This window comes from Podarcis bocagei, assembly GCF_964188305.1.
Source record: "Podarcis bocagei genome assembly, chromosome: 5".
Lineage (NCBI taxonomy): Eukaryota > Metazoa > Chordata > Lepidosauria > Squamata > Lacertidae > Podarcis > Podarcis bocagei.
Genome location: NC_138129.1, coordinates 72,615,144 through 72,635,642, shown reverse-complemented (window position 1 = coordinate 72,635,642; position 20,499 = coordinate 72,615,144). Strand labels below are relative to the sequence as shown.

The 20,499-nt window shown below is 44.9% G+C and overlaps 1 protein-coding gene across 4 annotated transcripts in view; it reads left to right on the top strand.

The window, feature by feature from the left end:
- The first annotated feature begins 4,673 nt into the window (after positions 1-4,673).
- SYDE2 (synapse defective Rho GTPase homolog 2) overlaps positions 4,674-20,499 on the top strand; it is a 53,022-nt gene continuing 37,196 nt past the window's right edge. For 3 of the 4 annotated variants that reach the window (XR_014008107.1, XM_081193943.1, XM_081193942.1), the window contains exons 1-2: positions 4,674-6,310; positions 12,315-13,013. Coding sequence is in view for 3 of the 4 variants with exons in the window: in XM_081193943.1 (XP_081050069.1) it covers positions 4,837-6,310; positions 12,315-13,013 (2,173 nt within the window). In the remaining variant the exon portion in view is untranslated. The remainder of the gene's footprint in view (positions 6,311-12,314; positions 13,014-20,499) is intronic. The other variant, XM_081193944.1, reaches the window with a different exon arrangement.

The window sequence follows — 20,499 nt, the reverse complement described above, 5'->3', positions numbered from 1 at the left end:
GGGATATATTTACAGGGTTGCATTGCAATATGAATACTGAAGGATACTTCAGTCTCAAAAATGGGCATGTGAATGAAATGATGACCCCTGGTGACACAATCTGGTCCCTTGGCACCATTTACCATGTAGCCGAGGCCTTGGATTACATAAAACCTTTCTACCAGCTGATGGTAAATCAGTGTGCTGCAGGGAGTTCTGGGAAGATAGAGTGTATTCTGCAACAAAAGGGCTTGCATAAAGGCTACTCATTTTCAAGAAGGGACATCTGGCATCCCTATTTCAATGTCTTCAATCAAACAAGCTCCCAAGATGAAGTTGTGTTAGTGGGAGAACACTGACAGAATTTTTAAGATCAGCGGTTCAAAAGGCTCTTCTTCAAAAACCACTTTGTGACCAATTCCACAGCACGTTTTCTTCTGTTATACGAGACCAGCTGTTGCACTTGTCTTCTCTTCTCCTTCCCTATCCTCACACAAAAGCAAACAAGGGAAAAATGCTCTCTGCAGCTCCACTAACCCCTGTTGCTTCATTGTGTTTTTCTGCAATGCTTGTTGAGAAATACTGGCTACAAGAAAAAAGAAATAATCAATAGAAAATGCTCACAAGTATATTACATAGTTATTTATCACATTTAAACATTATTATGAGTTTTAAACAAAACCATAACAGGCGATGCTCAACATTAGCCATACCCAGAGCTGATGCATTCAGATCAATGGATTTAAGTAAATTAAGTCCATTGGTTTGAAAGAGTAGGGCTGCAGGCACACCACCCATTTAAAAACACAACTTCCTCCAAAGAATCCGGAAAACGAGCCACAATTCCCAGAACTTTTAACAAGCTACGGGTCCCAGGATTCCCAGGTTACGTGTTTTAAATGTGCTTTAAAATATAGTGCATATACAGCCAAAGTGATAAGTAGATGTAATCCAATGTGCTTAACAGTCATTATGGATATTGCTCACCATGTGTTAATTTAAGTAATGTTATGTGATAGAAGGAATATTTTTTTAAAAAACCCACATTGATTTCCATGCCCTAAGTAAATGTTTTTATTCTCTAACAAAGAGCCCAGGTATAATACCAATCTATAATAACATTAGTCCCTTCTTGGACATTTGAAATACCACTCCAGACAGCATCAGCTCTGTCGTTCCCTCTCTGAAATAATTCCAAAATAAGGAGGGGAAAGATAACACAATTTTGCCTTGTTTCTTAATACAGTAGTACTTAACGATTGATCAAAATGGCAACTTGCTTCTATTCTAGGGGCTTTCAAAATTCCCAATGTTGAGCAGAAAATGGCAACTCATCTATTTCTCCAGCTCCTGGGACAAGTTGCAGACTAAGTAAGTCTTTGACCTTAGCTTGCAATTTCCCTTTGGCAGAGAGGATTCCAGTCCCTGGGGACGCAGTGTGACAGGGCAGTGTCCTTGCCTAACCTTATCAGGGTCAGGAGACAACAGCTGGCCCCCAAGGCTGTTCCTGCCTGCCAGGTGGCACTGCAATGCCAAAAAAAGGGGCTGGTGGTGGCAATTGGGCGCGGGGATGGTTGCCATCCCCAAACAGTGCCTATTTTGTCCAACTGCTCCCTTCTTTTAAAGGGTCACATTGAAACTGCAGGTAAGTGTAGCATTCCATTGCAGAGACTGCAGTGCAGAGACATTTGAGGGCTTTTCCATTGTGTTTGCTCCGAAAAAGGACACTGCAAGTTGCAATCGGTTAGGAAAAAATTAAACAAGACCGCCGCCCCAAGGGTAGATTGGCTCTGAAACATGGCAATGAGTGTGACTTCTAAATCAGACTAGGGCTTCCATATATTACTTTAAATGAAAGAGAAACAAACAGGCACCCAAACAATAGCTGCCATTTGCATGGATACACCAGAATAAAAGTGCATTTTAAATAACAATAATTGCTATTATAATCCAGAGAAAAGAAAAAAAGGAGCAACATACATTAGTGAATTGCATATAATTTTCTCATGTAATTGCAAAAGGATTATAAGTAATCCTGGGCTCGCTCTGCCTGCTTATTCCAAAGTTCTTTAAACGTTTTCTGTTCTTGCTCAGATCTATCTCTTTTCTTTTCGTGTCAGACCCAAAGGATCCAGCTGATTTTATTTAAAAGTTGCCAGTTCCCAACTTTTTTTATAGACCGTTCCCCTCAGGTGGGGATACCTATTTCTTTTCCCAGTACTTCACATACAAAATCCTTGCTGCTAGAATCATAAATCCTCACAGCTAGAATCCCATTATAATTTCTCTTCCTTTTTTCTCATCTTCCAAAGCACTTGAATGCCTTCACTTGCGCGACCATATGGCCGGGAGAAATCCCTGGAGGAGAAGCCACCTTTGCTGAATACGAACCTCTCCAAAGCGAAGACACGAGGGCCTGTTAGTCAAAGTGAGGCTGAAGTGTGGAGAGAACTGATGAGATATTGGACTTCACAGGGGTCCCTAACCTGTCCCCCTCCAGCTGTTTTTGAACTACAATGTCCAGTGTTCCTCACATACTGAGGCTCGTGGGAGTTGGGCATTTACACACCCCATGTGGAATTTCCTGCGCCTCCTAGGCTGACTTGCTGCCCTCAAGTAGAGGGGAGGATGCTCTCCCCTCACCAGCAGTGAAGGACCTTTTGTGTGGGGAAACGAGGGAACTATATCTGCATAATAATATGCCGATACAAAGCCCGATACTGGTAATACCAAAGTTGCCATATTACCTGTTGCTAGGCCATCCTCCAACACGCTTGCAAACCTGGAAAATGTTTGAAAATCTTACATGGAGTTTATTTTTACAACAACCCTGCAAACAGACCCATTTATTTTCATTGTGCAGATGGGCCGAGGCATAAGAATGTAAGAAACTTGCTGGATCAGGCCAAGGGCTAACAGCGGCGGCAGACAGGATGCCCACGGGAAGTCTGCAAGCAGCACTTGAGCTTGACGGTTCTCTCCACACCTGTGTTTCCCAGCAAGTAGCCATGGTGCTTAGCAGCTGCTGGCAGCCTTGTCTTCCATGAATTAGAACCCTTCAAATGTGTGGTCATAACTTCTCATCGACTTTCCGGTAAGTAAAAGTAGGATCTTGTACATGGAGTCATGGCAGATCTGTTTCCCTTTGCCCCACATGGACCTGTGGAGACCCTAAACCGGCTCCACCTTTTGGTGGTATGGTGGTATGGTTGTGGCAGGTAGGTGAAAGGGGTGCTTTCCCCTAGACCAGGGGTTCTCAAACTATTTTCTCTGGGCCACATGCTCAGAATAAAAATTTGCTCTTGCCAAACTTATTTTATTGATAAGAAACACACTGAAAAACAAACAACTCCTGGCAGGGCTTGATTTATAACACAGAACACAACTATTTTATAATATGACATTCAGAAAGTACAGCTACATAAGAACAGTAACCATTCCCAAAATATAATCATAAATGAGCCGCTTGCCTATGTACCATAAGTATGTATGCAAACTCAGTGCAAGGTGTGAGCTTGCTTTTGCAGGGTAATCTCATTTGTATTGGGTATAATTTGAGACAGACAAACACACTTCTTGTCATCAACGCAAAGAAACCTTTCTCTTATCTGATCTTTCCTGTTTGTCAGAGTTGAAAATCGCTCTTCACAACAGCATGTAGTGGAGAACTGCAGAAAAATAGCCAATGCTCTTTGAAGAAAGGCTTGGAGACTGTGGTTGTGTATCTCACCCCTCCCCCAATTATTGCTATGCTATGCGGGTGGCGCTGTGGGTTAAACCACAGAGCCTAGGACTTGACTGATCGGCGGTTCAAATCCCCACGACGACAGTGTGAGCTCCCGTTGCTCGGTCCCAGCTCCTGCCAACCTAGCAGTTTGAAAGCATGTCAAAGTGCAAGTAGATAAATAGGTACCACTCTGGCGGGAAGGTAAACGGCCATGCACTGCTCTGGTTTACCAGAAGCAGCTTAGTCATGCTGGCCCCATGACCCAGAAGCTGTACGCCGGCTCCCTCGGCCAATAAAGCGAGATGAGTGTCGCAACCCCAGAGTTGGTCACAACTGGACCTAATGGTCAGGGGTCCCTTTACCTTTTTAATGCTATACTGAAACGTTTAAATGTTTTTGGATTCTTTGAATCTTCCTGAGCCACTTGCCATCATCTCCTCCTGCTGCCACACCCTTTGAGAACCACTGCCCTGGGCTCTAGCTATCAAAGGCCTCCCCAGACAAAACAAAACAAAAAAGGGAGAAGAAAGCGAAGCGGCTAAGCCCAACTCCCTGCCCAAGGTAGGCTCACTGAGGCTCGCGCAAAGTAGGTGCATTCGAGGGGCCAGTTAAAGGGTTAATTTCCAGGCGAAGGAGGGGAGAGGGAGCGGTGCTCGCCCCGCCCCTGCGCGTGGGGAGGGGAGGAGGTGCGCGGGGTAAAAGAAAAAAGGAAAAAAACTTCGCCTCTCCTGTTGTTCTCCGACGTCCTATCCCAGCCTGTGCAGCCTCGGGGCTGGAACGAGGAGGCGGCGGCGGCGGGAGGCCGTGTGCGCGAGGCTCCTGCGAGAGCGCTCAGCCCAGCTGCTGGCAGCAAGGCATGCGCATTGCAGGGCGCCCTCTCACCCCGCTCAGCTATGCCAAATATGTGGTGAGCAGCAGCAGCGAAAGGAGAGAGAGAGAGAGAGAGAGAGAGAGAGAGAGAGAGAGAGAGGGACGCGCGAGCGAGCGAGCGAGAGGGGACCATGGGGCGCTCCTGCCAGCCGGGCTCCGGGCTGCCGCGCTCGCCGTCTCCCTCAGGGGGACCCTTGCGCGCGGCGGCGGCGCCCAGCAACTAGCCCCCAGGCGGAGAGAGGCGACGACCAGCGCCAGGCATGGCTGACCCTCTGCGCAGGACCCTCTCCAAGCTGCGGGGCAGGCGGGCGCAGCGAGGGGTGGCGGGGGAAGCCGCCGGGCACCCCAGCGGAGGCGGCGCCCTTCGAAGTCGAGCCCAGCAGAATCTGGCGCGCCCGGGAAACCGGGCGTCGTGCGCGCTCGGCAGCGGCGGGGTCTTCGCGCCCCACCTGGAGGAGCCCACGCTGAGGGAGCCGGAGTCTTGGTCCCGGCGGGGGAAGGCGGCAGCGGCGCCTGAGGAAGAAACCCCCGGAACCCGCCTTTGCCCGCCCAAGAACCGCGTGGAAGGGACGCGGCAGCTGCCTCCGCCGAGCTCGCCGGCGGCCGAGCTCTGCTTCTCGTCGTCGTCGTTTTTCCCCCGGGGGGCGGACTCTGGCTCTGCCCTGGAGCGGGGCGGCGGGAGCGAGGAAGAGGACTATTACGACAACCACAGCCTGCCCGGCTGGAGCTGCCCCAAATTGGCGTGCCGGGCGCAGGGGAACGCCGACGGCAGCGTGGCCCTTGGCAGCGGCGGCGGCCACTCCAAGGCACAAGAGAGCGCGGGCCGGCTTCGCAGCCAGCTGCAGGAGGCTTATTACCTGCTGATCCACGCCATGCACGACCTGCCCCCGGCTAGCCCCGTCGTCGGGGCCCGCTCCCCGCAGCCCCTTGCCCACCCGCCGCCCTCCTCCTTCTCCTCGGCTGGGAGGAGCCACGATGCCTCAAGCTGGTCTTTCCCGTGCGGGGACGGGTCCCCGCCGTCGCGAGCGCCCGATTCCGGCTCCCAAGGCTCCGGCAGGGCCCCCGCCTGGCGCCGGGGCGTCAGCAAGAGCTGGGAGAGCCTCCCCGCTGCCCAGCCGCCCGCCAGACAGCCGCCCTTGCGGAGGTGCAGCAGCGACGGCGCGCTCGGCCCCTCGCCCCGGGGCCACCTGCTGCAGCGGCCGGGCGCCAGGCGAGGACTAGGCTGCGGCGGTCTCGCAGCTGCCGCCGGCTGCTCCGGCCACAGCAGCAGCAGCTGCGAGCAAAGCCCCGGCAGCCGGAGCGCTTGCGAGGGACATGCGTCGGCGCTGCCGCGGGACGACTTGGGCCGCTTGCTGGGCTCGGAGCTGTGCGCCGCCCTGGGCGAGGCGGTGGCGCTGAAGGGCGCCGCGGACCCGGCGGCGGCGGAGGGGGGCGGCGGCAGAAGCCACGTGCGCCCTCCGGCAGGCACCCACGGCGGCCCCTTCAAGCCTCCCTCCGTGACGGTCCGGAAGCTGCAGAAATGGATGTACAAAGGACGCCTCCTCTCCCTGGGCATGAAAGGCCGCAGCGAGCCAGCGGGGGCTCCGTCTTCTTCGTCTCCCGCAAAAACATCCAGGACCTGCGGGCCCCCTCTGGGCAGAGAAGAGGGGCCGGCAACGCCGCCTCCTGCCCCCTTGAGGGGTCAAGGTGGAAAGGGCCTAGGATCCCCTTCAGACCAAAGAATCTTGCTGACAGGTAATGATTTTTGTGACCACCTCCCTCCTCCTCACTTTCCCATGGTTGGGGGTTTGCAAGGCTCCCCAAAGTTGCTCTGTTCTTTTTATTTTATTTTATGGACAGTGCTTTTAACAGCTGCTTGATAGAAAGAAAACACTTCAGTGCAGTTTGGCTCACCCTTGCATCCCTTGCACCCTTGCATTTGGGAAAAGCTTCACTTGGCTGAGTTGCTTTCAGGTGCAGGAGACCTGCCTTTTGTTTATTTTAATTAAGGAGCAGGCCTACTCCAAGCCTCACCTGCTCTGTTGCATTCTGCTAAAGGCAAAATAGTCTCAATTTCTGGGCCGGATGGAGTATACAACTAATGCTTACGGCATGTGAAGCTTGTTGACTACTCTCTGCAGTATTGCATAAAAATAGCAAGTTTGCCATAACAGGCATGCAGAGTGTTGAGAAAGAGACAAGGCTTTCGTAAAGTCTGCATGCCAAATACTAATTTGCAAGTAGTGTGTGGGATTCACATGAAGGGAAAACACACACATGTACAAAAATGAGGTCACTTGTGTTTGCAGACCAGGACAAGTAGGTTAGTTAAAGGAAAGGAGGGTACATGTAGAATAGGAAGAAATACTGTACGGTAACCATAACTTCTCCTTATTCCAGTGCGCAACCTGGAATTTTTTAAAAGCTTATTTACATCTCACTTATTTCATTGGGAGAGTTAAGCAGTAGCATAGATCTCCCCCATTCAAATTCAGCAAAACTTAAAAATAATTGCCTTTGGCTCTGTTGTATTCTGCCATCAAAATATTAATTAAGGGGGGAGGGGAGGAAAGGCGTAATGCTTCTGAGCCTCAATTTCTCCAAAGGTAAGTTGTGTGGAGGGCTTTTCCGCATCATATATCACTGCAGGTGGAAAGCCGTCATAGCAAGGAGAGGGGTTCCATCCTAACATTTCCCCTTGCATGCTGTTTTTCATGTGCAGGGAGCTTATTTTATTTTAGGCTGGGAGAAGAATTGAAATATTGAGGACTTGCCACATTTGCAGCATTTGAGCCTGGTGCAGCAGTGCAACCCCTTTCTCTGGTGTAAGAAAGCCTTGAGGAGGACCCTACCTGGCACAGTGCTACTCTAAATCCGATGGGGAGGAGCTGCCTCTTAATCAGTCCTCATTTTACCCCAAGTTGCAGAGCAAGGAGTTGCCCAGTAGCACTTCCCCTGCTGCGAATACAGTGTGAAAAGTCATTCTTGGTATGGAATGCAATTTGTCTCTCTCCGCCCCAGTTGCTGTTTTAAATTGTAAGCTCTGCGTGAAATCTTAATGGACGTGTGACACTTATTAACCATAAATGTTTAGTTACTTTGAGTACAAGAAGTATCCTGGAAAATACTTCTCTTTTTTTATCTCTCCCTCCCACCCCTGAAATCTCTGCCCAGTGGCAGGTTCACAAGTACACCTCACAATTCCCCTGACAAAACATAAACAGGGGGGAGTGGGGGGGGAGCACAGTGGGGTGGGGAGGAACATGTTAATGTTATCTGGTCAAGCACCACTGCCTCATTTATTTCTATGGGCCCTGAGGGGGTGAAGCATTCCCAGAAGGGTTGGCAAATCAACATGGATGCTTCCAGAAAAATGCCTCCCTTTTATACATTAATCTCGCAACGTGTTGCTAAACCGTGTTAATAGCTCACTTATTAAAGTACCCGTATATGAAGTAAGCTTTCAATTTCTAGGTCCCTTGGTGTTTAATTTCTCTATAAAGTCCACATTATTGTGGATAGTCCAGTATTGTATGTAGAAATGAGAAGCTACAGGTTCGAATAATAGTAATAGTAATGATAATAATAAATAATCAGAAAGTGCTTAATTATCTTTTTCTGGGCAAGCTTATAGTAAGTTTCCTTTGTGAAATACTTCAAGTTCAGCAGAACATTGGGTCGGATCCAAATTGAGTCATGCTTAGAGCAGCCCCATTGAGTTATTTATTTAGAAGATTTTCAAAATGCTTAATCAAAGAGCTTTCTAATTTAAATGGGTAGCTTAGTTGTTTTGATTGGTTTATCCTGCGGGGAGATACAGTCCTTTCCACCTGTTAAACCTGTCTTTGGCCCTCTGTGTTGTTCTGGACCATTTTCTGCTGTATCGCCTTCTGCTTAACATCCATGTACAGTTCAATAAATCCTATATTGTATTTCCTTATCTAGTTTCTCAAGACACAAAAGTGTGGGGAGAGACAAATATTAAAGATGCTAGTATGGGGGATGATGGCACCTACTTTAAATCAGTTGTTGTGTTCTGTACTAAATCAAAGGCACCCTTCACAGTGCCCAGGTCACACGAAAAAAAATCAGTACTTAGCACACCACTGACCACATTCTGTGACAATTAAAGAAAGACCTGTGTACCTGCTATGTCTTTAAAGCACATTCTTTCACTCAAAGTAATTATGGGCACTGTAGTTTATTCCTTACAGAGATGCAATTTCCAGCAATCCTTAAACAGCAGTGCCCAGAATTTCTTGAGGAAAGTAATGCATTTTGCATGTACTCTAAAGGTACAATGTGTGCGCAGCTGATTGAAAGTATTTTTGAAACAGACAAATTCTGTATGTCAGTGTAGGCCAGTGCTTCCCAAAGTGGGTGATACCGCCCCCTGGGGGGAGGCACTGGAATGATCAGGGGGTGGCAGTAACCTCGGGTGCAGTTGGGACGGGGCATTGAATAAAAATAGGGGAGCCGTGGAAGCATGAAGAGAAGAAAATTTTGAAAAACTGTACATGTTTCATCCGTTGTTTACAACTACATCTTTATTTACTATGTTGTAGAACGTAGGTAGAAATATAGATACATAAAAGATCACAAATTTGTCACTGCACCTTTCTGTTTGTTCGTGTAAAGAAGGTGATTTCCCGGGGGGGGGGGGCTGGGTAATGTTTTGTTTTGTTTTTTCTTGAAAAGGAGACAGTAGGCCAAATAAGCTTGGGAACCTCTGGTGTAGAACGAGGCATGCTTCCTCGTAAGCAAGCCCCATTCTGTTCAGCGGGATTTACTTCCAGGTAATAAGATCACACAACTCAAAAGACTACACAGGGTTTGAATATATTTTGTCATTGCATCTTAGCACCCCCCCCCGCACCCCCCACCTTAAATAACTTCTAATTAGGATTGCTGCAATAAATCTACAGGATCACTGTGGTGCTTTGCCCTTGTTAAACTTGCTTCTGCTGTTTTTGTAAACTAGACATAGCCCTAGGTATAGTTTGTACATGTGTGATTAATGTTGAGTAGCTATGGATATGAGTTATGTGTTGAGAATCTGCTCTCCGGAGGGCTGTTAGCTTTCCTAACCTGTCCCTAATGGAGGAGGGAAAACTTGCCCTTTTAATATAGGCTGGACATTTGTGAATTGCTTCACGGTCCTACAAACACAGAGGTGTGTATCTTGCTAAGGTGCCCAGTTGTACAGAAACAGACTGTGCAGGAAAGAGAATTTCAGCAAGTGCTCCTGTCAAAATTCTCATTTCTACGGGGCAGTTAAAGAGAAGGGATTCTCCTCCTCCTCTGCAAATGTTGCCCCCAGGGGCAGCTCATGACAACTGGCCCCCAGTACCCTCAAGTGGCCCATTCTCCCACAGCCATGGCTGTGATCAATCTAGATCTTGCAGGAAAGCCCAGGCATTTAACAAAGCTCCAGGATGTCCACTTTGGTGTTAACAGCGCTTGTGTGAAATAGTCACTTGCATTAGCAGGTATCGATGCTTTTTATAATGAATGAACCAGCTTGTAAGTTAAACGTTAATAACTTAATTATTCAAATACTCCTCTTTAGCAGTGTGTGGTCTCTAATCTTAACTGAAAGAAGCAGTTGCTTTTTAGTACAGTTTCTTTCATGTTTTAACTTTTCCACATAAGTGTGTGTGGAATAGCTGCAGTGGAAAATGCTTTTCGAGGGTGCCTCCCCCCCAGTTTTGTTTTAAGTTCTGTTTTAGGATTATGCCTGGTTTAAAGTTTCATTGCTCTAAATCCTCCTAGATTTATTGCAAAACACTGCTTCAGAAAAATATAATTAGCCAGAGCATTCTAAGCATTGGTTGCACAATGGTACTACATTCTGTGTATTGTTTTACAGACATGGGAAGGTTAAAATGCACATAATTACAAGGTGCCTGTTAATTGTACAGACTTGAGTAGTCACAGGAAAAGAAAAAGACTTACCGTATTCCAGAAATCTGGGTTGAGATATAAGAATGCTTCTTGCCCTATACAGGGGCGGACTTTAGTCTTTCAGATTTCAAGTAATAACAAAATATATAAACCAACATAGCGAGTGATTATTATCATTATTAGTAGTATTTTAACAAAGAACTTATCCATTTGCATTTTTAAAAATAGGCAGAATGAATTCTGTCTGCTTAAATAGGTTGTACGGAGGCATGGGTAAAGTTAAATGAAGTCAAGTTCTGTTCTGTTCTTGGTCGTAACCTCGAGTTTGATCGACTGATGGGAATTGTTCTGCCTAATGGCTTTATTTTTACATTTTTTTTGCCCAATAACCTTAAATATTAATTTGTTCCATAGGGAGACAATAACACAGCGAAACCTTTTTTAAACCCCGCTTCCATGTTCTAGTAAAATTACAGGATTTTCCTAGTGAGTATTTGTTTAGCATATGGACTATTGGGGAGGCCATGGTGGTAGCCCTAGCCAAGTCTTTGAGCACTAGGTAGCCTTCTTAGTAATAGCAGTGCAGTTGTGGAAGGCGATGCCCCTAGAGGTTCAACTGGTGTCAACATTGTCCACCTTGACACGACCTGCTGAAGAACTGCCTTTTCCACCATGTTTTAATATAGTAGGATGCTTGGATCTCAGGAAGCTGGCCGACTGTTTATTTTTATTATTGTATTGCTGATACTGTGTTTTGTGTTAACGTTTATTGTTTTGTGTATTTACTGTTGTAAATTGCCCTGGGGTCTTAGGACGAAGGGTAGGATGCCAGTGAGAGAGAGATTCTCCTGAGGAATAATTGTAAGCAGCCAGAAATGGGGTAAAAGGGAACCTTCACCACATCTGGAGGAACAAGAAGACATGAAATGCTGAAATAATGCATGATTAAATGATTGCATCTTCCCCCCCCCCCCGTGCCCCTTATATATTATTCACAGGGAGCATAGAAGTTTTAAAAATATCCCCCCTTTCTTTTAGAATAAACGTTTGTTTTATGAAACCTAGGAAGAGTGACATTTGTAAAAATGCATCTCAGATAAATCTATTCTTTGGTTATTTACTTTCATCCCAGAAGGATGAAAGAATCTGAACTAGTCAAGCATCTGGTCCCTTGGTGGGTCATGATGGCTACATTATAGCATGCTCCCTAACTTAATGTTTATCAAGCAGGGTCTGATATTGGGGTGGGGGGTGGGGTAGATCCTTTTCTCGCTGTGTCTGCACACTTGGAATGTGATGCATGTTCAGACACGACTGTCCTACCATTTGTAGTTACTTCAAGACTTTTATTGCTGTCGGATCTGTGCATCTGGTCAGATTTGAATATTTAGCCATCAAAATATACAGCCTCCCCCTCCCTGCCCGCTATCCCTGTTGTATATTGAAACTGTGTGGAATGCCTGTATGCTGAGCTATGCCTGTATATGGATATATTGTGTGTATAATGTATATCTACTTAGAATGTAGTTCTTTGATTTAAAAAGGGCGAAAAGTTAAATCAAGGGAGTTCCGTTTCCACCAGAGCTTTACCTTTATGTCAGCCTTTGTCAACCTGGTGCCCTCCAGATATTTTGGGCTGCAGTTTGCATCAGCCCCAGCTAGTAAAGCATGCTGAATGGGCTGATGGGTTTTGTAGTCCAAAACATTTTGGAAGGGCACCAGATTGGCTGCTTTACGTCTATGAAACAGAAGCTTTTTTCAGGCTTTCTGAACACTTGCAATGTGCTGCGGTAGTCCACCCCACTCCCCAATTTCAATTTGCTCTCTCCGTTTCCCTCCTCCCCGTCCTTTACAGATTTGATTGAAACAGTGTACATACCGTCGGTGAGCAGAAGAGAACTTAAGAACTTCAAATCCACCGAAGTCGCTGAGTGCAGGCCTCGGATTGCCAGCATCACTGTGTCCAAGAAACGTAACTGGCTACATCAAAGTTCTCCAAGGGTGCCCAATTTGGAAAAAGGAAGCTCGTATAAGAAAATTTCAAGAGAAACGCACCAGAGACAGAAATCGCCCAGCCCATTGCTTGAGCCGAAGATGCCTCACCTTTTCCCCAAACTTCTAGGGCATGAAAGCCCTAAAAGAAGAATTGGTTGCGTACGAGCTGTTGAGAATGGGGCAAGCTCTTTGGCACGGCGAAACTGTACTTTAGATTTTGGGGATGATAACGACGCAGATGATGAAGGAGAAATATGGTACAACCCTATCCCTGAAGACGATGAGCCCAATTTCCCTGGTTTTAATGCTGACCATTTGGACCCTCAAGCCATTAATTGCAAGGTGCCTTCTGGGAATGACTTGGTTAAAGTCGTAAGGCCTAACGAAGGCCTCGCACACGTCTTAGACTGTGTCGGAAACACTCTGCCCAGGGAAATTAATGAAGTAGATGGTGTACATTCCATGGAACATTTGCAAGTACACAAGCAAAAGCCTACGTGCAGTATTCAGACTGGGTTTGCAGTGGAAGATAGCCCCACATTAAAAGGTACTTTGGGAGGTAAGAGGAGTGCAAACATTTAACCTACAGCAATGTTGTTAAATATTACATTTCATAAGGTAGTACTAGCTATCATTTTGGGGTAAGCTGAAAGTCCCATTTCTCTGGAAGTTCAAGTCTTACATAAGCATTAATTCACTCATACAGCTTGATCAATGCATCTTCATTCAGAAATGAACTGATTTTTTTAACCAGACTTACTCTTTTAGAAAGCTTTATTTTCATCAGGGCTACTTTGGGTTTCTTCTGTAACGAATTCTGAAACTTTCATTTGCTCATGTAGAAACATCTCTCCCAATCGTTCTTCTAGTAGGTTTGCAGAAACACTATTTTCAGCCACGATTGGGAATTAGTTATATCCTACAATATGAGATCTGCCGTTGATTTTTGTTTGCGTAGAACTGACAACATTTTATTTTTGTTCAGTTCTTAGAACAAACTATATAACACAAATTGCCCGTTACAACTTATTGAACATTTTTCTTAATAGTGCTGTCTATAGGGATATGCCTAACATTGTTTCTGAATTGGCTTTGCTTCTCATGGTTGTTTTTAAAAAACAAAAAATGGAAGACATGGATCAAGGGGGGGGGGATATTCCATTTTGTGTGTGCTTTTAATTTCTACAACAGCACAGTTATGCTTTTCTTGAGACATACTAGCTATGAGTTCATCATAATATATACTTTATTTGCAAGCTGGGAAGGTGTAAATATGACTGCTGTAGGAAATCTACATGCATTTTATGCCATGTTTCATGGATTAATTTCTTAATACATACATAGCTCCCATGAGTATTGGCAGAGGACTTCTGATAGATTAAAGTTTGTTTTTGAATTAAGGAAAATTATATAGAGGCTTTCAACTCACTGGGGAAAACTTGTTGCTTAACTAAATCAGGATTGGTTCATGATTGTGGTGCCTATAATGAACCCTGGTGAAATTGATTGCAAATTTACCCTGTTCCTTGTGTCTTGAGTTAATGAATGCAGCCTTGCATCTGTGTGCATTGAATAGTAATCACATTGAATGCAATAATTGATGAAGAGAGTCCCTGCTGTTACGTAATTGGCTTTATTGCTAAGGAGTACTTAGTGATTCTTTTAATCCTGTTAAGGTGTCTACAGTTAATTTCAGTCAAAGCTGAAATGACAGCTCCTCCAGACAAAATTGTCACATAAAGGGCAGCAGGGCAAATCAATTTGTTTGTATGAATGTGTAGTACTGAGTAGCACATGCAGTTACTCTGAAGTGGGATGTAAATGTCTTCATGCCTTTCAATCATAGCTGGTTGTTTCTGTTTTCTGCCTAGTGATTTTCTAAATATTTACCCCGCCCCCAAAAGGGATATCCTTTGGGGTGGGGCAGATGCCAGCTTATGTATAGTTTTTATGCTGAGTGTTGATTTTGAAATAATTTCCTAGTCCATAATTGACCCGTTTCCATAACAGCACAACAGATATGATTGCTATATTTTCCAGAATACCTTTTAGCAGATCTGGAATATCATCTAATCATCCTTGTTGCCCGTAATGGGGACTAAACAGCTTAACCGTTGCATGCAGACGGGATTTTGTGTAGCGCTTCTTCAAGGAGACTTACTAATAAATGTCTTTAATATCTTTCCAGGTTCTGATTTGCACTAAGTATGATTTTTATTGTTACTTTCCTGCAAATCAAAATAGGGCTGCCATCAAACACGCCATTCAATATCAAGCTTTGCAACAACGTAGGGGAACTTACCTTTCCTGCCATTGCTCCACATTGCTGACTGTTGCCGATGGGAAAAAACACAAAGCGTGATGTTGTCAGGACACGGGATAACTTTTACTAGCCAGTGCAGAAGGGTGAACTTGGCATGGTTGTGCTGTTCACAGCGACAGTTGTGCTTTGTCCATTTTTCATTTGACTCTTCTCCCTGACTTTTAAAACCAGCGAGAGGCAGATGACATACTGCCGCCCCTTTACAAAGAAAGCAACTTTCTCTTCCAACTCTGCATGTATATATCTCAACCTGGCAACAGAACCATCCCTCCTGAAGGGCTACTGAAACAGAAGTCTTGAACTGCGTGACCGCAGAAAGGCTGCATGAGTTGGCTTCTCAGTAAGCATCACATTGTTTAATACTCATCATGCTTTCTAAGGCTCTCGCATTTTACTGTCTTATTTTCTTGGTACAGAATTATCCTGTGTGTGCTATGCCATATTTTTTTTAACCATTCCAGAATTAAGCAGCAGGCCTCTCATAAGAAAAAACAGCAGTCCTTAACTGCCTGCCTGCCAGCCATAGAGGAAATCTCTTTTTTAGACAATTGCAAGCTTTCTGAAAATAAATGTCTCTCTATTGCTATTTCCATCTTAACTATAGTGTTTGCTGCTGAGGTTTTCCGAGATAATGTTTACTGAATTATACCTAGCATCCTTAAGACTTCCTCAAATCATAAAAAAGGGAGAACAGTATTTTTAGTTCAGGAGGTACTGAAAAGAACATTATTTGCATTCCATCCTGCAGCCGAGTAGTCCATATTTAGATAAAAAAGCTTTCTGTTTTTACCGTAATGCGTTGCCTTTTATATAAGAACTGCAGCTTCAGAGTTTGTTAGGCTTTCTGTATGAATGTGTAGCTGTCCCTGGAGACTTCCTTCGAAAACAGAAGGCTGGTCCTTTTGTTCACAATTTTATATAGCCAGTTTGCATTAGACCAAATGAATGTGTTCGGTCCAACACAATAGGATCACACTTCAAAACGACCTTGACAGATTAGAGAACTGGGCCAAAACAAACAAGATGAATTTTAACAGGGAGAAATGTAAAGTATTGCACTTGGGCAAAAAAAATGAGAGGCACAAATACAAGATGGGTGACACCTGGCTTGAGAGCAGTACATGTGAAAAGGATCTAGGAGTCTTGGTTGACCACAAACTTGACATGAGCCAACAGTGTGACGCGGCAGCTAAAAAAGCCAATGCAATTCTGGGCTGCATCAATAGGAGTATAGCATCTAGATCAAGGGAAGTAATAGTGCCACTGTATTCTGCTCTGGTCAGACCACACCTGGAGTACTGTGTCCAGTTCTGGGCACCACAATTCAAGAAGGACACTGACAAACTGGAACGTGTCCAGAGGAGGGCAACCAAAATGGTCAAAGGCCTGGAAACGATGCCTTATGAGGAACGGCTAAGGGAGCTGGGCATGTTTAGCCTGGAGAAGAGGAGGTTAAGGGGTGATATGATAGCCATGTTCAAATATATAAAAGGATGTCACATAGAGGAGGGAGAAAGGTTGTTTTCTGCTGCTCCAGAGAAGCGGACACGGAGCAATGGATCCAAACTACAAGAAAGAAGATTCCACCTAAACATTAGGAAGAACTTCCTGACAGTAAGAGCTGTTCGACAGTGGAATTTGCTGCCAAGGAGTGTGGTGGAGTCTCCTACTTTGGAGGTCTTTAAGCAGAGGCTTGACAACCATATGTCAGGAGTGCTCTGATGGTGTTTCCTGCTTGGCAGGGGGTTGGACTCGATGGCCCTTGTGGTCTCTTCCAACTCTATGATTCTATGATTCTATGATTCTATGATTCTAATAGCTGTATCCGTTTAGTATAACTGGTGGCGGGGGAGCACGTTGAGGACTCTTGAGTATTGACTTCTGGGGTTAATTTGAGTCAGCCTTTCTGCGTCTGACCAGAGTTGTGTACATGTTGATTTAATTAGGATTGACTTGATGGATTAAATAGACATCGATTGAGTAGATGAGATGAGATCTGACTTTATGAAGTACAGTGATTCCCATGTGATGCTTGTTGGTCTCTAGCTTTGAAAGAAGTGGGTATGCGGCTGTGCATTTAATTGCTTTATTGCAGAAGCTCTATAACTTTTTAAAAACTAGGTAACACAAGCTCATGGGCCAATGTGGCTATCTTCACTTTTTGTGTTATCTGCAGAAGGCAGTCTATAATCTTGTGTAGTTCCCCACCTCCACCCCAGGTGCCATATAGAAAAGCTTGCAGACACCTCTGTGCCAAGATGATGAATTTAAACTGACCGCAAAAGCTGCCTTTTCTTTCTCTGTTACTTGTGTGTCTGCACACATATTTATGCTGGCAAAAAAACACCAAAGCCGACTTATTGTAAGGCTTTGTTTTTTTCCAAGCGCTTGCTTTTCATTGCAATATCTGATAATGCACTTGGAAAGAAAATGGGATGTGGCAAAGATCACAGCAGTGTTTCGGTTTGTCCCAATGGGAACTGCATAGGTGAATTATCCGTTATATAATACTCCTTGATAATTCCACCTTCACTTTCAGAAAGCAGTGTGCATAAAGGGCAATATACAGCAAAAGAGTTGTTTGTTCTACAATAGAGGGGGTGTTGGTTGAGAGACTCTGGGAGCAGAACTCGTGCTCTGAAGGACTGGGGGATTGGATTGTGCCAACCAAGGCTTCTTGTAGGGGATGGGCTTCCCTCCCCACCCCAGATATTTTCCTGCACCCACCCTTTCCTTCCCCATTTTCCTTGGCTGACAGCAGGCGTCCCTCCTTAACCTCATTCTTTCCTGAGCAGCTGGAGACAGTCATCCTTGTGAGGTGATAGCCATTTTAAAATAGCTGCTGCTTCAGGAGGATGGGAGACTAGTGGCTTGAGGCGCATGAGTAGAGTTTCCATTGAGGCAGTGCTATTCCAACCTGTACTGAAGCTACATTCTGCATTTGTTTCAAGCAAAACAGCAGTCATGCCTTCAAAGCAGAATTAGATTGACTTTGGAACAGTCATATAGTTTACGACTCATGCGAGAAATACCTTTGTGTGTTTCTGTTCAGACTTTTGCACATTCACATATCATCTGATCACTGTTCTGTTCCCCTTCACCTGCGTAAACATTCTACTTTTAGCGAGGTTTTGCAATAATTTAGCGAGGTTTTACCATAAAATGGGGAAGGCACAGATCAGAGGCAGAGGGTAACTGGCTAAATGCCGGTAATGAAAGTGAAATTTAGCAATGTAAAACAAAATACCAAGCTCTCTAGACTGGAGCTTTCCAAACTGTGGCGCGACACATTAATGTGTCGGCTGCAGTGTGTCACACAAACGTTCCCCTTGCTCCTCCCAGGGCTGGAAAGGGGTAAGTTTAACATCAGGGTTTGCTAGTTGAACTGAATTACTGTGTCATGAAATGATACATGTCTAAAAAGTGTGTCACCAACATGAAAAGATTGGAAAGTTCTGCTCTAGACCTTGTGTGCGCAGTAAGATAGACAGGGGCGCCATCTTGGGAGAGGCTGAGGGCACCCCTTAAATTTTCAAGGAGTGGGCTGGGCCCCCTCAATATTCCATGGCCTGCGATAGGCTCTGCAGAGCATCCCTGCAGTTGCGGCGGGTCTTGCGGTCTCCTCCCGCCATGTGATGTCATACACACATGCCAGGCACCCAGTGCCTGTAACAATAGATATAGTATTGATTTTAAAAATAGCTTGAACATGCATGTAGGGCCATGAGAAGGCCTCAGCTTCCTTATGGATATCATATGGAAAAGATATAACCAACTTAGACGGCTTAGCAACAGAGATGTCTCTGGCATCTACATCTGTAATAAACGGATGCCACGCTGCCAGGAAGAATTCCAGTGCTGCCCTTTCGACGTCGTTTGTCACTCTAACAAATTTGGGTGAGGGGAGAGAAAAGGACTGAAGCCACCGGAAGTTAGACGGAAAAACGTCAAGAACGTTAAGATTGACTTCTCAGCTGTAATGAAGCCGAGGAAAGTTTTCTAATATCTTGGCTGGCTTTCCTAAGCCTTTGCCAGAGGCTTCTGACAGAAAGGGAAGATTGATGTTAGCAGGCGAAAGCATGGCACTGATTACTATAGAAGGCTCCAGAGCAGGCCACCAGTGGGACTACGCTGTGATTTGCAGTACAAGGGAAGCCTTTGTCCGGTTTTATCAAACACCGCATTTCTTGCGAGCTGCTGGCCAGAAAAGCACAGCAGGCGTGCTAGAAATAGTCTGTTCCCTGCAAGGAAACAGCTTCAACAGAAGCGTAGCAACTGGGAGAAACAAGAAGATTCATTGAAGCATTTGGAAAACAGACTTTGTGCAGCATTGTATTCTTTTAACTTTTTTGGGGGGGTCTTTTTTTAAAAAAACGAAGCTCCTTGTGAATTTGTATCTGGGAAGAGAGTTATTCAGCTCCCTGAAGGATTTTGATGAACTTTAACTTGTTGAGCTTCGTTTTCTAACATGAAACGTGGCATGGGTATTGAAGAATCATGCCTGCTTTGTCCTGTGTGAGTAGTCAACAGGTTTGGTATTTCTAGGCAAAGTGCATTAAAGATGTACAGTACATAGTTACTAGTAGAAATACTTGATGCGTATTTTTTTTAAATAAAAAAGGGAAGGAGGAAATCATTTTGTATTATAGTGTTGTTTAAGCATTCATTTTATTTTTCCTTCAAGTAGGAATTTTTATCACCAGAAGTGAGAATGCAGTGTGACTATTTGAACTTTTTGTTGTTGTGACTGATGGAAGTACTTCCGCAGTCCCTCTGCTCATTGTAGGTTAGGAAGTGATGGCCTAGTGGCTCAGTCTGGTCCCTTCTGCATAGCCTAGGAAACTAAGGAAACTCTTCTTGTTATGAATCCTAACCTAACTGCTTTTTAATGACCTTTGCATGTGTCCTGGAGTGAGCAGCCGCTATACATCATAAGCAAAAGAATAAACTGAATAATATTTCTCTGAGTCTCTGTTGGCATGAGAGTAGGTTCTTTGGCAATGCTAATGTTACTGAATCTTCAATTCTTATTCTGTCCAAAATATGGTCATTGCTAAAATTAGATACCGTATTTTTCGCTCTATAACACGCACCCAACCATAACACGCACGTAGTTTTTAGAGGAGGAAAATCCGTAGGCATGCCACCCATAGGCATTCCCTCCATAACACGCACAGACATTTCCCCTTACTTTTCAGGAGGAAAAAAATGAGTGTTATGGTGCAAAAAATACGGTAAATAGGCATTTGTTAACCTGTTGGTCTATGAAAGGCTCATGAGAGAATTTTGTTAGTTTTGGAAGCATGCTGACTTCTGAGGCGTATGGGATTTTCGGATTGGGGCAGTGGTGGTGGAAGGGTTCTTTGTAACGTAATCACATGTACACTCAATAGCTGCTGGTCCAAAATATCCCGATGAAATAACTTTGTAGTGGAGCAATGTCTTGTTAACAGCTTCTTGTGAAGTCGCAGCCTCAGTAGAGCCTGCTCTGATAACAAAAATTAGGAAGCGGTTGGTAGCAGATGCTGCTAAAGAGAAACTGTCAGAAAGACAGTAATATATTCTAGAATCTCACCTAACCAGTTCCTATGAATTATGACCAGTTCTGTGAATTCGCCAGTTGTTGTGAATTATGAAAATGTGAATTACGTTTTTGATATAGCTCTGTAAATCCAAAGAGAGAAAATTGAAATAGAGCCACTGTTTCTCTCTCTCAGTTTAG